General features: G+C 38.1%; 1 protein-coding gene across 3 annotated transcripts in view; it reads left to right on the top strand.

The window, feature by feature from the left end:
• The window catches only part of PDE4D (phosphodiesterase 4D), a 764,958-nt gene that overhangs the window by 522,100 nt on the left and 229,238 nt on the right, over positions 1 to 13,620 (top strand). For all 3 annotated transcript variants that reach the window (XM_004608453.2, XM_004608458.3, XM_004608457.2), the window contains exon 2: positions 6,838 to 7,029. In XM_004608453.2, the coding sequence (XP_004608510.1) occupies positions 6,838 to 7,029 (192 nt within the window). The remainder of the gene's footprint in view (positions 1 to 6,837; positions 7,030 to 13,620) is intronic.

Raw genomic sequence — 13,620 nt, 5'->3', positions numbered from 1 at the left:
TTCGCTTTTCACTCAGCCGACTCAAATTCGATTCCTCCGCCCCTCTCGGAGAGCCCGGCAAGCTACCGAGAGTATCGAACCCGCACGGCAGAGCCTGGCAAGCTACCCGTGCATATTGGATATGCCAAAAACAGTAACAATAAATCTCTCATTGAGAGACGTTACTGGTGCCCGCTCGAACAAATCAATGAGCAACTGGATGACAGTGATCCAGGAGGCCTGGGGGAGCCTGCCAGGAATTCTTGGTTTCGTTGGCAGTTCAGTGCCAGGCCCTATGTTCTGTGCTGCTCAGACCCCCCATGCTCTCCTAGGATGCTGTGCTGTGCTCCCGGAGAATGCTGTGCTGCTCAGGCCCCATGCTGCCCCAGGATGTATTTCTGCTTAGGCCCTGTGCTCCCGTCGGATGCTCTACTTCTCGAGTCTTGTGCTCCCCTAGGATGCTGTGTTGCGGCGCAGGGGCTATGTTCCCCCAGGATGCAATACTTCTCAGACCCCGTGCTCCCTCAGAATGCTGTGCTGCTTACGTGCTGTGCTCCCCTAGGATGAGGTACTGCTCAGGCCCTGTGCTCCCCTAGGAGGTGGTGCTGCTCAAGTCCTGTGCTGGGGGCTGAGCCAGGATTGATCACATACAAAGAACATGCCTTAAACCCAGATGCTGTTTCTCTGGTTCTCAGTGGCCATTGTCAGCTCTTCATTCTCAATCTGTTTGTAATATTAAAATTAATCATTTCTCAGCGCCATGATTTTATCAAACGGTGATAAAAGTTGGTGACTTTCCTGAAGTCTGTGTGTTCTCACTCTTTTGGCTAATGTTTTTGTGTTTGTTTTCAAATGTCTCTAAGAGATGGTGTAGGTCTTTACGTTTACTTGTAATAGATTTTTCTTAAGAAAATGATCTCTAGGGGTTGGAGGTCAGAACAGAGGGTCAGGGTCATTACTTGCCTCGCGGACAGCCTTGCTTCAGATCTCTGGCACCACATATCCCCTGCGCATCTCCAGGGGTCACTTCGGAACACAGCCAGGAATAGTCCCCAAGCACCACACGGTATGGCCTCAAACCCCCCAAATAAATAATGAAAAAAATGAAGGGCTTTTTGAAAAGAAAAAGAATTATCTCCATCTAGTGGACAACTACTATATTACAGCATACAACGAAAATGGTTAAAGCCCCAGGATTCCCATTTGAAGCATTTTATGACCTATTGATACAGTTTTAGTTTTAATGGGTGCTATTATTACAGAAATATTAGCTGTCATATGTAGAAAATGCTTGATTGTTATCTTATATTGTAGAGCTTTTTAAAGTTAGACTTGCTTGATTTGTTAAAATTATAAATATTATAATTTATAATGTTATTATAAAATTATAATAACAACTTTTGAGGCTGACTTCCAAGCTGTAGAGTAATCCTCCTGGTCATTATCTCTACTATTCTTGGGTGCTAGTATCCCATTCTGTTACTTTATATTGCACCGATGAGTGCAGTCTTTCTATGCCTGTCCATTTCTTTCTGACTCATTTCACTTAACATGATACTTTCCATGTTGATCCACTTATATGCAATTCATGACTTCATCCTTCCTAACAGCTGCATAGTATTCCATTGTGTAGATGTACCAGAGTTTCTTTAATCAGTCATCTCTTGGGCACTCAGGTTTTTTCCATATTTTGGCTATTGTAAACAGTGCAGCAATGAACATACAAGTGCAGATGTCATTTCTACTATACTCTTTTGCTTCTCCAGGATATATTCTCAGGAGTGGTATTGCTGGGTCAATGGGAGCTAAATTTCTAATTTTTTTGAGAATCGTCCATATTGTTTTCCAAAAGGACTGAACCAGTCAGCATTCCCACCAGCAGTGAAGGAGAGTCTCTTTCTCCCCACATCCGCACCAACACTGGCTGCTTTTGTTCTTTTGGATGTGGGCCAGTCTGTGTGGTGTGAGATGATATCTCATTGTTGTTTTGATCTGCATCTCCCTGATGATTAGTGATGAAGAGTATTTTTTCATGTGCCTTTTGGCCATTTGGATATCTTCATTGGGAAAGTTTCTGTTAATTTCATCCCCACATTTTCTGATGGGGATTGGATGTCTTCTTTTTGTAAAGTTCAACCAGTGACTTGTATATCCTTGATATCAACCCCTTATCAGATGGGTAGCACTGTAGCACTGTCATCCTGTTGTTCATCAATTTGCTTGAGCAGGCACCTGTAACATTTTCCATTGTGAGACTTGTTGTTACTGTTTTTGGCATATTGAATACACCACGGGTAGCTTGCCAGGCTCTGCCATGCAGATGAGATACTCTCAGTTGCTTGCTGGGCTCTCCAAGAGGGACGGAAGAATCGAACCCTTAACAAAATGCTTGCCTGTAGTGTGCAAGGCAAATGCCCTATCCACTGTGCTGTCGCTCCAGTAAATAGATTTTCCCATTCTGTAAACTGACTTCGTATTTTGGTCACTGTTTCTTTTGAGGTGCAGAGGTTTCTTATTTTAAGATAGGCCAGCTTCAAATGCTGGGGGGAAAGACAGCTCAGATAGAGAAGGGAACACTAAGTAAAGGTTGTTTGGAGGACCCACTCTGGTTGGGAGATGCAAGCCGAATCTAGACTATAGATTGAACACAATGGCCACTCAATGCCTCTATTGCAAACTATAACACCCAGAAGGAAAGAGAGAACAAAAGGGAATGCCCTGCCACAGAGGCGGGGTAGGAAGGGGGGGTTAGGTGGGGGTAATCGGAGGGATACTGGGATCATTGGTGGTGGAACATGGGCACTAGTAAAGGGATGGGCACTCGATCATTGTATGACTAAAATGCGAGGACAAAAGTTTGTAAGTATGTAACTATACCTCATGGTGATTCACTAGTAATAATAATAAAAAAGATTTATAACAGTTAAAAAATAGGAACAAAAATGAGTGATTAATTTTTGGCATAATCTTAGTATTTAATCAGCTCAACTAAGGAAAACTAAACCAAAAATGACAGCCCTGTATGTTCTATATTTATGTTTATTCATAGCAACTTAGATATTGTCATATTAGAGCAACATTGGTCAATAACATCATGTAAGTTTAAGGTATACAGTACTATATTTTGATATATGTATATGTATATATGGTTGCCACAAAAACTCTGGTTTATATCACTTTGACCCATTTCATTCACCCATTCTAGCTCCCTTCCCTTTTTGTAACCAGTGATCTCTCTCTGTAAGAGCTTTTGTTTGGTTAGTTCACCTGCTTTGCTTCTTTATTTCCTCTTCTAAATAAAATCATATAGTAATAATATTCCCATTATTTATTTTACTTAGTTTATTCAAGTTTCATCTGTATTATTGCAAATAGCAAGATCTCATTTTTCTTGTAACTAAGCAATATTCCATTGTGTACAGATGCCACATTAAGTCTTATTTTTTTAAAAGCAAAGCAACTTGATAGTGAAAAGAAGTCAATATAAACATTTTCATGTGTTCACATTATTAGATTCTTCTCAGATTGAAGAGCTATCAAGATTAGCTTAGAACAGAAATCTCCCCCATTATTCTCCCCATATTCAAAGACCTTAGTATCTTTCAGTTGTATACTAAACCTTCAAAATCCCTCTGGCATTACTCTTGTATTTAGCCTTCTCATATCCCAGCCTGAACTAATCTTATCTATTTTATTTTTGTATATCAATGTTCTAGTACTGTTTTGTAAATGTTTGTTTAATTGAACTTATTCAAGAAGAGCTTGCAAAGATTCTGAATGTGTCTCCTGAATGATGAGATTCCTTCCCCCTTCTGGCCTTCCTCAGAATTGCCAGAAGTCTTGCATACATGAAATGACTATCTAGTTGAAACAAATGTTCCTGTTTAGATGATGCAGTTTCTGATACACAGTTGTGTTTTCATAACTATGAATTAGAGCTAAATGGACATTAATAACTGTAAGTGAGTCAGTCCAGTTTGTCACTACAGTAAAATTGATAATTAACTTTTCTTGGAGCCAGTATCCTTGTTGATATAATACTTCTGTTCAAATAGTCTTCCATTATCCATCAAGGAACAAATGAATATCACCTATAAAGTGACACATAACAAAGAAAAATTTAAATTGGAAGCCATGTTTAGGTATGATTGAGCTAGCTTATTAATTTTTCCTGTTTATATTTCTTGAGGAATTAGTTTGGAGTCAGGTTTTATTTGTCCATAGATTCATGGGTGATTTATGAAACATCAGTCCACTAGTTAATCCTTCCACTTTGGCTTCCAAATTTTGGGTCATAGCATGAGCAAAAATCCAGTAAAGAGATAACTTCTGTCACTGTACTGTCACTGTCATCCTGTTGCTCATCGATTTACTCGAGCAGGCACCTGTAACATCTCCATTGTGAGACTTGTTGTTACTGTTTTTGGCATATCGAATACATCACAGTTAGCTTGCCAGGTTGTGCTGTGCAGATGAGATACCCTCGGTAGCTTGTTGAGCTCTCTGAGAGGGGCGGAGGAATCGAACCCAAGTTGGCCTTGTGCAAGATGAATGCCTTACCCAGTGTACTATTGCTCCAGCACTTAATTTTTTTTAATTAGCTGGTTAATAGTTTGCTTAAAGATTCTAGGGGAGAAGCATTGAAAATAACCTTAATTTATTTGTTTATTCATTCAAGAGTCTTACTTAACAAAATGCTTGCAGAACTGTCCTGAACTATCGTCTTTTCATAAGAACATGAGAATTGATTTTTATTGCTCTACTTGTTGTCCTTTGGCTAGAAAAACTTCTGATTAATTCATCATGATGGTAAAGACTGTGATGTTAAGAACTTAGTCTTCATTCTTAGAAATCTCAGAATCTGGAGATCTAGAAATGGAAGGCATTTTCAACCTTTTGTAATGTCTGGGAATGAAGAATATGTGTGAGGATTGTGAAGAAAGAGCTCTTCTAAATCACTGATGTACCGAGACAGCCTTTCAGCAAAAACTAAATCCTCAAGGATAGAAATGGAAGATTGAGTAATTAGGGGAGCATAAAATGATTGAAATCCTAAGACAAGAAGATGGGTATTTGGTAATGGTAGATAGATTAGCACTTCATATTTAGAAATGGAAGATTGAGTAATTAGGGGAGCATAAAATGATTGAAATCCTAAGACAAGAAGATGGGTATTTGGTAATGGTAGATAGATTAGCACTTCATATTTAGGAAGGGAAAGCAGTTTACTATAATTGAGAGTAGATTGTTAAAATTAGTACTGAGCCAAAGAGTACAGTAGGTAAAGCACTTGCCTTGCATGTAGCTAAATGACTTTGATCCCAGTACCACGTGTGGACCCCCAAACACCTCCAGGAGTGATCACTGAACAGAGAGCCACGTGTAATCCCTGAGTACTGTTGGTAATGCCCCCTAACAAAAACAAAATAAACTGACAAAAAGACTATTTGTATAAATGAGAAATTCAGACATGTTGAGGACAATGAAAGAGTTACAAATGTTCTACGTTGCATTTTAAGAAGATTCACTCAGTAAGGGTTGATAAATAAATGTACTAACCTAATTTAGGGCCTAGAGATAGTACAGCAGATAGGGCATCTGCCTTGCACACTGCCCACCTGGATTAAATTCCTAGCATCCCATATGGTCCCTCAACGACCTCCAGGAGTAATCCTTGAGTGCAGATCCAGGAATAACCCCTGAGCACAGCCAGGTGTGGCCAAAACCAAACCTAAACAAAAGAAAATAACAAAAAAAGAACCTAATTTATAGGATGTTGTAAAGTAGATGAGCCTTAATAGAACTATGAATTTAATATATTGACAGTAGGGATGGAAGAAAGTGGATACAATAGAAACATGTGGCTGAATAGGTCTAGATAGGAAGGAGAGAATTGCAGTTCTGTGCTAGTAAGAATATGAAGTACGCTATGGTCATGTTATGGACGTATATGAAGCATGTTATGGATTGTGAATTTCCCTCCCTTCCTCTAAAGTTCCCTCCCTCCCTGCTCCCCTTCTTCCTTTCTTTTCCTTCCTTCCTTCCTTCCTTCCTTCCTTCCTTCCTTCCTTCCTTCCTTCCTTCCTTCCTTCCTTCCTTCCTTATCTTCCTGTTTTCCTTCCTTTCTTCCTTCTTGTCTTCCTTCCTTCCTATCTTCCTTCCTTCCTTCCTTCCTTCCTTCCTTCCTTCCTTCCTTCCTTCCTTCCTTCCTTCCTTCCTGTTCTCTCCTTCTCTCTCCTCTTTCTTTCTTTCTTTCTTTCTTTCTTTCTTTCTTTCTTTCTTTCTTTCTTTCTTTCTTTCTTTCTTTCTTTCTTTCTTTCTTTCTTTCCTCCCTTCTTTCTCTCTCTTTCTTTCTTTCTTTCCTCCCTCCCTTCTTTTTTTCTTCCTTCTTTTCTTTTTTCTTCCTTCTTTTCTTTCTTCCTTCCTTTCTTTCTTTCTTTCTTTCTTTCTTTCTTTCTTTCTTTCTTTCTTTCTTTCTTTCTTTCTTTCTTTCTTTCTTTCTTTCTTTCTTTCTTTCTTCCTCTCTCTTTCTTGCCTTAAAAAGAAACTCTATACTTGAACTATTATTTTTGGAATAACTTCTTGTTAATTAAAGTTGAATTGCAGAGACCTATCTTCTGTCTGGTAAGACTTTTTTATGTAATCAAAACTTTGGAAGACAAGAATATGTATGTAGTCACTGTGTATGGTGTGTAGAGTTGGGTGTTTTTTTTTTAATTTGTGTATTTTAATATTATCATTTTTGGCAGCAGGATTCAAATGTACAATTTCCCACTATCAACTCCTAAACTGAGATTTCTTTTTGCTATAATATCAACATGTAAGTACTCACAGCGATGTCATTTTTTTTCTTTATAGTTTCGATGTGGACAATGGCACATCTTCGGGACGGAGTCCCTTGGATCCCATGACCAGCCCAGGATCTGGGCTAATTCTCCAAGCAAACTTTGTTCACAGTCAACGTCGAGAGTCCTTTCTCTATCGATCTGACAGCGATTATGACCTCTCTCCAAAGTCTATGTCCCGAAATTCCTCCATTGCTAGTGATATGTAAGTGTAATGATGTACAAATATGTTTGAGAGTGCTTAGAGAAAGTCAAGTTTGGGTTTCTATGGATTGACCAGTGATTTGTCTTACTATTCTATTCCCCTCTAATTTAGAAGGAATGTGTGTAAAATTGCATAACCAAAGATGAATTGTAGATTATGGAGGAGTGCATTATCATGCTTGATAAGAAACTGGTTAATGATTTGGATGAATTATATATATATATGTACACACACACATATATATTTTTATATATATAAAATAGACTGACAACTGCCTTTGTCTATTTCATCTTAAATGTCCACATACCCACAGCTCTCTTATAGCCTAGTTCTCCCTCTCGGAGAACCTGGCAAGGTACCGAGAGCATCCTGCCCGCAGAGCCTGGCAAGCTCTCTGTGGCGTATTTGGTGATTCAATAAAAAAAAAAAGTAACAATGATTGGTCTCATTCCCCTTACCCTGAAAGAGCCTCCAATGCGGCACTGCTGGGAAGAACGAGTCAAGAGAGGCTGCCAAAATCGCAGGGCTAGGATGAATGGGGACGTTATTGTGCCTGCTCCAGGAAATTGATGATCAATGGGATGACAGTGACACAGTGATAATATTACATTTAATATTACATTAATATTACATATAAGAAAATACATAGGGAAATGAGAATTTAATTTTAATGAAAGCATTTATATTTAAATATTAAATTATTTGGGGGGCTTTTGGTTTCTAATATTTTGAAAAACATTAAAATCAGTTTGCAAGTCTCTGTGAGATTAGGGTGTAGTGTTTAGAGTATAGATGAGAGTGTACAATGATTTGAATACATTGTAATTGATGTGCTACACAGATATTAACACTGTTTTACCAAATCATTGGGAAGATCTTTGTGAGCTTTAACTAAAACCATTTTTTAAATATAAAATCCTAGAGGTACAAACAGAAAATATTATACTTAAAATGTTTGGAGAATGGCACAGCTTAGAAAATAATTGCTAAAATTAAAACTGAGGGGCCGGAGAGATAGTACAATGGGTAGGGCACTTTTCTTGCACACGGCTGACCAGAGACCCATCTCCAGCATCCCATATTGTTTCACTAGCACCACCAGTAGTGATTCCTGAGTGTAGAGCCAGGAGTAACTCCTGAGCATCCCCAAAACCAAAATAATAGTAATTATAATAATAAAATAAAAATAAAACTGATCATTAAGAGGGAAGAATGATTTTCTAGCTGGTGTGAGAAAATGTGAGAGGAGAGAGATAATAACGGGACCTGACAGTAACAGAATTTTTTTGCTGATATTTAACATCATTATATTCTTGTTTTTATTGCATTCCGATTTACTCTGTGTTGGATGATTATGTAGTAAAGTGACTATAGAGCATTAGGGCACGTTGAAATTCACAGAAATAAAAATTTAAATATGATAGAAGCTGTGTGTAAGGAGTGGGTGGGAGAGGGGTAGCTGGATAGCTAGTGGAGAAGGAAAATCACAAAATTCCAAAATTTTGGCCTATAATAGGCAATTTAATGGTGATGTCAGCATAAGAAACTCAGGAGAATGGACAACATAGTGGCAGATGATGGGTAACAGAATTAGAAGCCCAGTGGGTGGAGGAATAAAATAAAATCAATATATTAGCAAGTATAAGCATTGCTCAGAGGGCTTGAATGGTAAAGGGGGAGAGAGAACCAAAGCTGCCTGAAAGAAAACTGGATTCAAGGGAAAGTATTTTTAATTCAGGATATTTATGCTGAGAGAAGGGGATAATAAATATGGAGCTGTACTTGCTAACAAAAATGGCCTTATGCTCTAGTGTAGGGACTACCTTTAGAAAAGTAGAACAGGGGCTAGAGTGATAGCACAGCGGGTAGGGCATTTCCCTTCCTCGAGGCCGACCCAGGTTCTATTCCCAGCATTCCATATGGTCCCTTGAGCACCGCCAAGAGTAATCCTGAGTGCAGAACCAGGAGTAACCCCTGTGCATTGCTGGGTGTGACCCAAAAAGAAAAAAAAAGTAAAACAAAGAACTCTGAGGGAAAAAATTGAGTGAGAGAGGAGAATATAAATTTGGAGCTAGAGGAAAAACATGTTTAGTCAATGAATGGTTAATGATCTACTTTTCAGGTAGATCATTTTACTACTTTTATTCAGGTATGAAGTATAGCCATCCACAATCAAAAGCAGGAAAGATGAGCAACATCTATGAAGATAGATTTAAGAAAGGTGTCTGATCTGCAGATCATATAAAGGGAGCAGAATAGCGAGGTGACTGCCCAATAGATAATAATAAACAATGTTGAATTGATGAATAAGTTTTAAGTCATTTCCTGAATCCTAATGCAAAATAAAACAAGATTGCTTTAGATAGATAGAGGCAGGGATTGACATAAGCAAAGTTAGTAGGCTCTATTTTATGTATTTAATATGTTCTAATTTCTACAATTACACTGCATTGGTTTGGGAAACACTGTATAGATTGCTTCTTTCATATGTCCTACCCAAGTTAAGACTCAATATACATGAGCACTTTTTGAAAAACCTACAATAGTTCATATTTAAATAGTGTTTTTCTTTCCAAAGCAAACTTACAAGAATGACCTCATTTTACCTTGTACCTATTCAAGGGTAACTATCTGATGGGACTCACGTAAGAACGACAAATTTAATCAGACCATGATGCAACTCTCTGTATTGTTGAAAATGTCTTAACTTGTTCAGCTTTCCCGTTCCTTGTGGATGTTTACTTTGGAACAAGAAAGTTTTTCTTCAGCACTGACTCTTGAAAAGCCTTCTTTCTACCAGGGAGATTAGATTTCTTATAGAAGTCCAGAGACCAGAATAAAGTGTTACTATTTTAGTATTTAATCTGATGCTACACCTATCTTTTACACATAAGGGATTAGTATGCTTTCTTCTTTCACTTCACATGAGGCTTTGGTTTAACGTCATTTTATTATCCTGCCTAGTTTACGGTAATCCTAGGAAGACTGTGCTTAATGCAACTGTACTTTATAGAGAAGGACATCCCATATTTTAATCACTTTTGATAATTTTATATTTATTGTTCTAGTTAAGTTTCCATACCAAAAAGCTCCCTCCAAATGCCAAATTACAAACAGAAGGAGCTGGAGAATAGCACAGGGGTAAGGCACATGCCTTACAGGCAGCACACACAAGTTTGATTCTGCCACGACATAGGGTCCCCTAAGCACCTCCAAGTACTCCCTCAGCACAGAGTCAGGAGTAAGCCTTGACCATCATTACAGGGGGAGACCCCAAAACACAAACAAAGAAACAAAAGAAAAGTCAAATTTAGTGGCATTGAAGGCCTGTGATAATCTATTTGAATGTAATATTTTAGAAAACCTTTAAATTCTCTTTAATTTTAAATGTCGGTTTTTTATCTTTTTATTTATTTTTTATTGAATCACCATGTGGAAAGTTACAAAGCTTTCAGGCTTCAGCCTCAGTTACACAATGCTCAAACAACTATCCCTTCACCAGTGCACATATTCCACCACCAAGAACCATAGTAAACCTCCCCCACACCCTCTACCCCTACAGCCCCCCACCCCGCCTGTGTAGCTGATAAATTTCACTTTACTTTCTCTTTAATTTGATAGCATTCAATATTTCAACAAAAAACTCACTGTTATTGTTTGGAGTTCCCCCCCACACACCCAAAGTCAGACCTGCTGGAAAGGAAGCATTTGATAATTTGTTTTACATTGCTGAGAATGAAGAGATAGGAGGTTGTGTGGCCACAATAGAGGCTGCGTGGTTTTGGATTTCTGTATTTTAGTGTTTTGGTAACTAAGTCCAGAGAAATTTCTGCCAGAAGTTGCATCATTGCTAGCTTGTACCTCTCTGCTACATTATATTCCACATATGAGTCCAATCTTTCTATGTCTGTCTCTTTCTTTCTGACTCATTTCACTCAACATGATAGTTTCCATGTTGATCCACTTATATGCAAATTTGATGACTTCATCTTTTCTAACAGCTGCATAGTATTCCATTGTGTATATGTATGTATATGTTCCATATACATATATGTATGTATATGTATATGAAACAATGTACCAAAGTTTCTTTAACCAGTCATCTGCTTTTGGGCACTCCAGTTTTTTCCATGTTGTGGCTATTGTAAACAGTACTGCAATGAACATAGAAATGCAAATGTCATTTCTACTATACCTTTTTGCCTCTCTGGGATATATTCCCAGGAGTGGTATTGCTGGGTCAAATGGGAGCTCAATTTCTAATTTTTTGAGAATCGTCCATATTGTTTTCCAAAAGGGCTGAACAAGTCGGCATTCCCACCAGCAGTGAAGAAGAGTCCCTTTCACAAGGAATATAAAGATATCCCCTGCTCATGGATTGGAAGAATTAATATTATCAAAATGGCAATACCCCCCAAAGCATTGTACAAATTCTATGCGATCCCTATAAAGATACCCTTGACATTCTTCACGGAAATGGAACAACCACTCTTGAAATTCATATGGAACAATAAGCCCCCACGAATAGCTAAATCAATTCTTGGGAAAAAGAAAATAGGAGGAATCAACCTCCTCAACTTCAAACTCTACTACAAAGTGGTAGTAATTAAAACAACATGGTACTGGAATAAAGGCAGAGCTGCAGAACAATGGAACAGGGTTGAGTATTCTGACACACCACCTCAAATCTAATCTAATTTTCAAAGATCATCTAATATTTGATAAGGGAGTAAGAAATGTGAAGTGGAGCAAGGAAAGCATGTTTAACAAATTGTGCTGGCAAAAAAAACCGGACTCAGATCCCCACCTATCACCATGTTAAATGTAGTTGTTTTGCTGAGAAAGTGAGAAAGGAAATAACCACTTCCTAATACATAGGGTATCAGTATCTTCTATGAACAGATACTAGTTAAATAGTTGATGCACATGGAGAAAATAAGACTAATAATAAAAATTAGTATTAATAATCATCATAACATTCATGCCTGTATGTTACCCTTTGCTTTTCTAAATATCTTCCCATCTGCTATTGCGTTTGACAATTTCCATGGACTTGTTAGAAGTGATCATTTTACAAAGGAGAAATTCGGGGTTCAGGGACTTTAAACTTTATTTTTCATTTTTCATCATTTTTAAATTTTTTTGGTCATACCCAGTGAAGCTCAGGGGTTGCTTACTGGCTCTGCACTCATGAATCATTCCTGGCAGTGCTCGAGGAACCATATGGGATGCCAGGGATTGAACCTGGTTTGGATATGTGCAAGACAAATGCCCTCCTTGCTGTAGCATTACTCTGTCCTGACTAACATTTTGATTGTTAGAAGGAGAATGCTATTTTGCTAATATTCTTGCAAACAAAGTACTATAACTATCACAGCAGAAACAGAAAATTCATTTGGCCCAATTAATTACTTAGCATTCTGAAAACTAAGAACTTTCAGTGTTAAGTAAATATACATATATGTGTAGATCTATATCTATTTCTGGTTATATATTATTTTAGTTCATATGTGTATATGAACTGTATCACTATAACTTTCACTATCATCCCATTGATCCTCTATTTGCTCGAGTGGGCCCAGTAACGTCTCCATTTGTCCTAGCCCTGAGATTTTAGCAGCCTCTCTTTACTAGTCCTTCCCAATGGTGACACATTAGAGGCTCTTTCAGAGTCAGGAGAATGAGACCCATCATTGTTACTGTATTTGGCATATGAATATGCCACGGGGAGCTTGCCAGGCTCTCCTGAGTGGGCAGGAAATGCTCAGTAGCTTGCCAGGTTCTCCAAGAGGGAGAACTAAAGAACTAGGCTATACATATATATGTATATGTGTGTGTGTATATAGTGCTGCTGTTTGTTTTAGGGGCATATATATGTGTGTGTGTATATATATATATATAGTGCTGCTGTTTGTTTTAGGGGCATATATGTATATATATGTGTGTGTGTATATATGTATATGTATAGCTGCTGTTTGTTTTAGGGCCCATCCGTGCTAGTGGTTCAGTATGAGGGCCCGAGGATGAAGCATCAGACCCTGGGGTACCAGCCTGCACCAGAGCCTTGACAGCAGTACCTCAGGATCTCTTTGGCTATATTTTAAGAATAAAATAAAAGAGTAAATTTAAACAATGTACACAGTGTACTTATATGTGTTTACAAAGAACACCATCTCTAAGACAAGTGAAGGAGATTTTGAAAACCAAAGCAAATTGCTAGCAGCAACCTGGATCATGCTCTCAGGATCTTATGGTCCTGGATGGATGAACTGAATTGAAATATAATTGGATTTTTCTTTATCTTGAGGTCTAAGGAGCAGATGGCTTTGCAAGGGAGGTTCCAATTCATTCAGTTGTGGATACTGTACCCGTTCTCAGTCCCCAGCATCACATATGATCCCTGAGCTCCACAGGGTTTTCTATTGCTAACCTTCCTGAACTATCTTCTACCACTCTAGAAATAATGGCGTGCACTTATTGGATGGCATTTTGGGGTGAGTGTCATCTTACACAATAGATCTCTGAAAAAATGACAAAAGTTTCATTTGGATCATGCAATTCTTCTCTTTGCTCATCGTTTTGTTTCAATTT

The sequence above is a fragment of the Sorex araneus genome, chromosome 1, assembly GCF_027595985.1.
Source record: "Sorex araneus isolate mSorAra2 chromosome 1, mSorAra2.pri, whole genome shotgun sequence".
In the NCBI taxonomy this organism is placed as follows: domain Eukaryota; kingdom Metazoa; phylum Chordata; class Mammalia; order Eulipotyphla; family Soricidae; genus Sorex; species Sorex araneus.
This window is presented reverse-complemented; position numbering and strand designations above follow the sequence as displayed.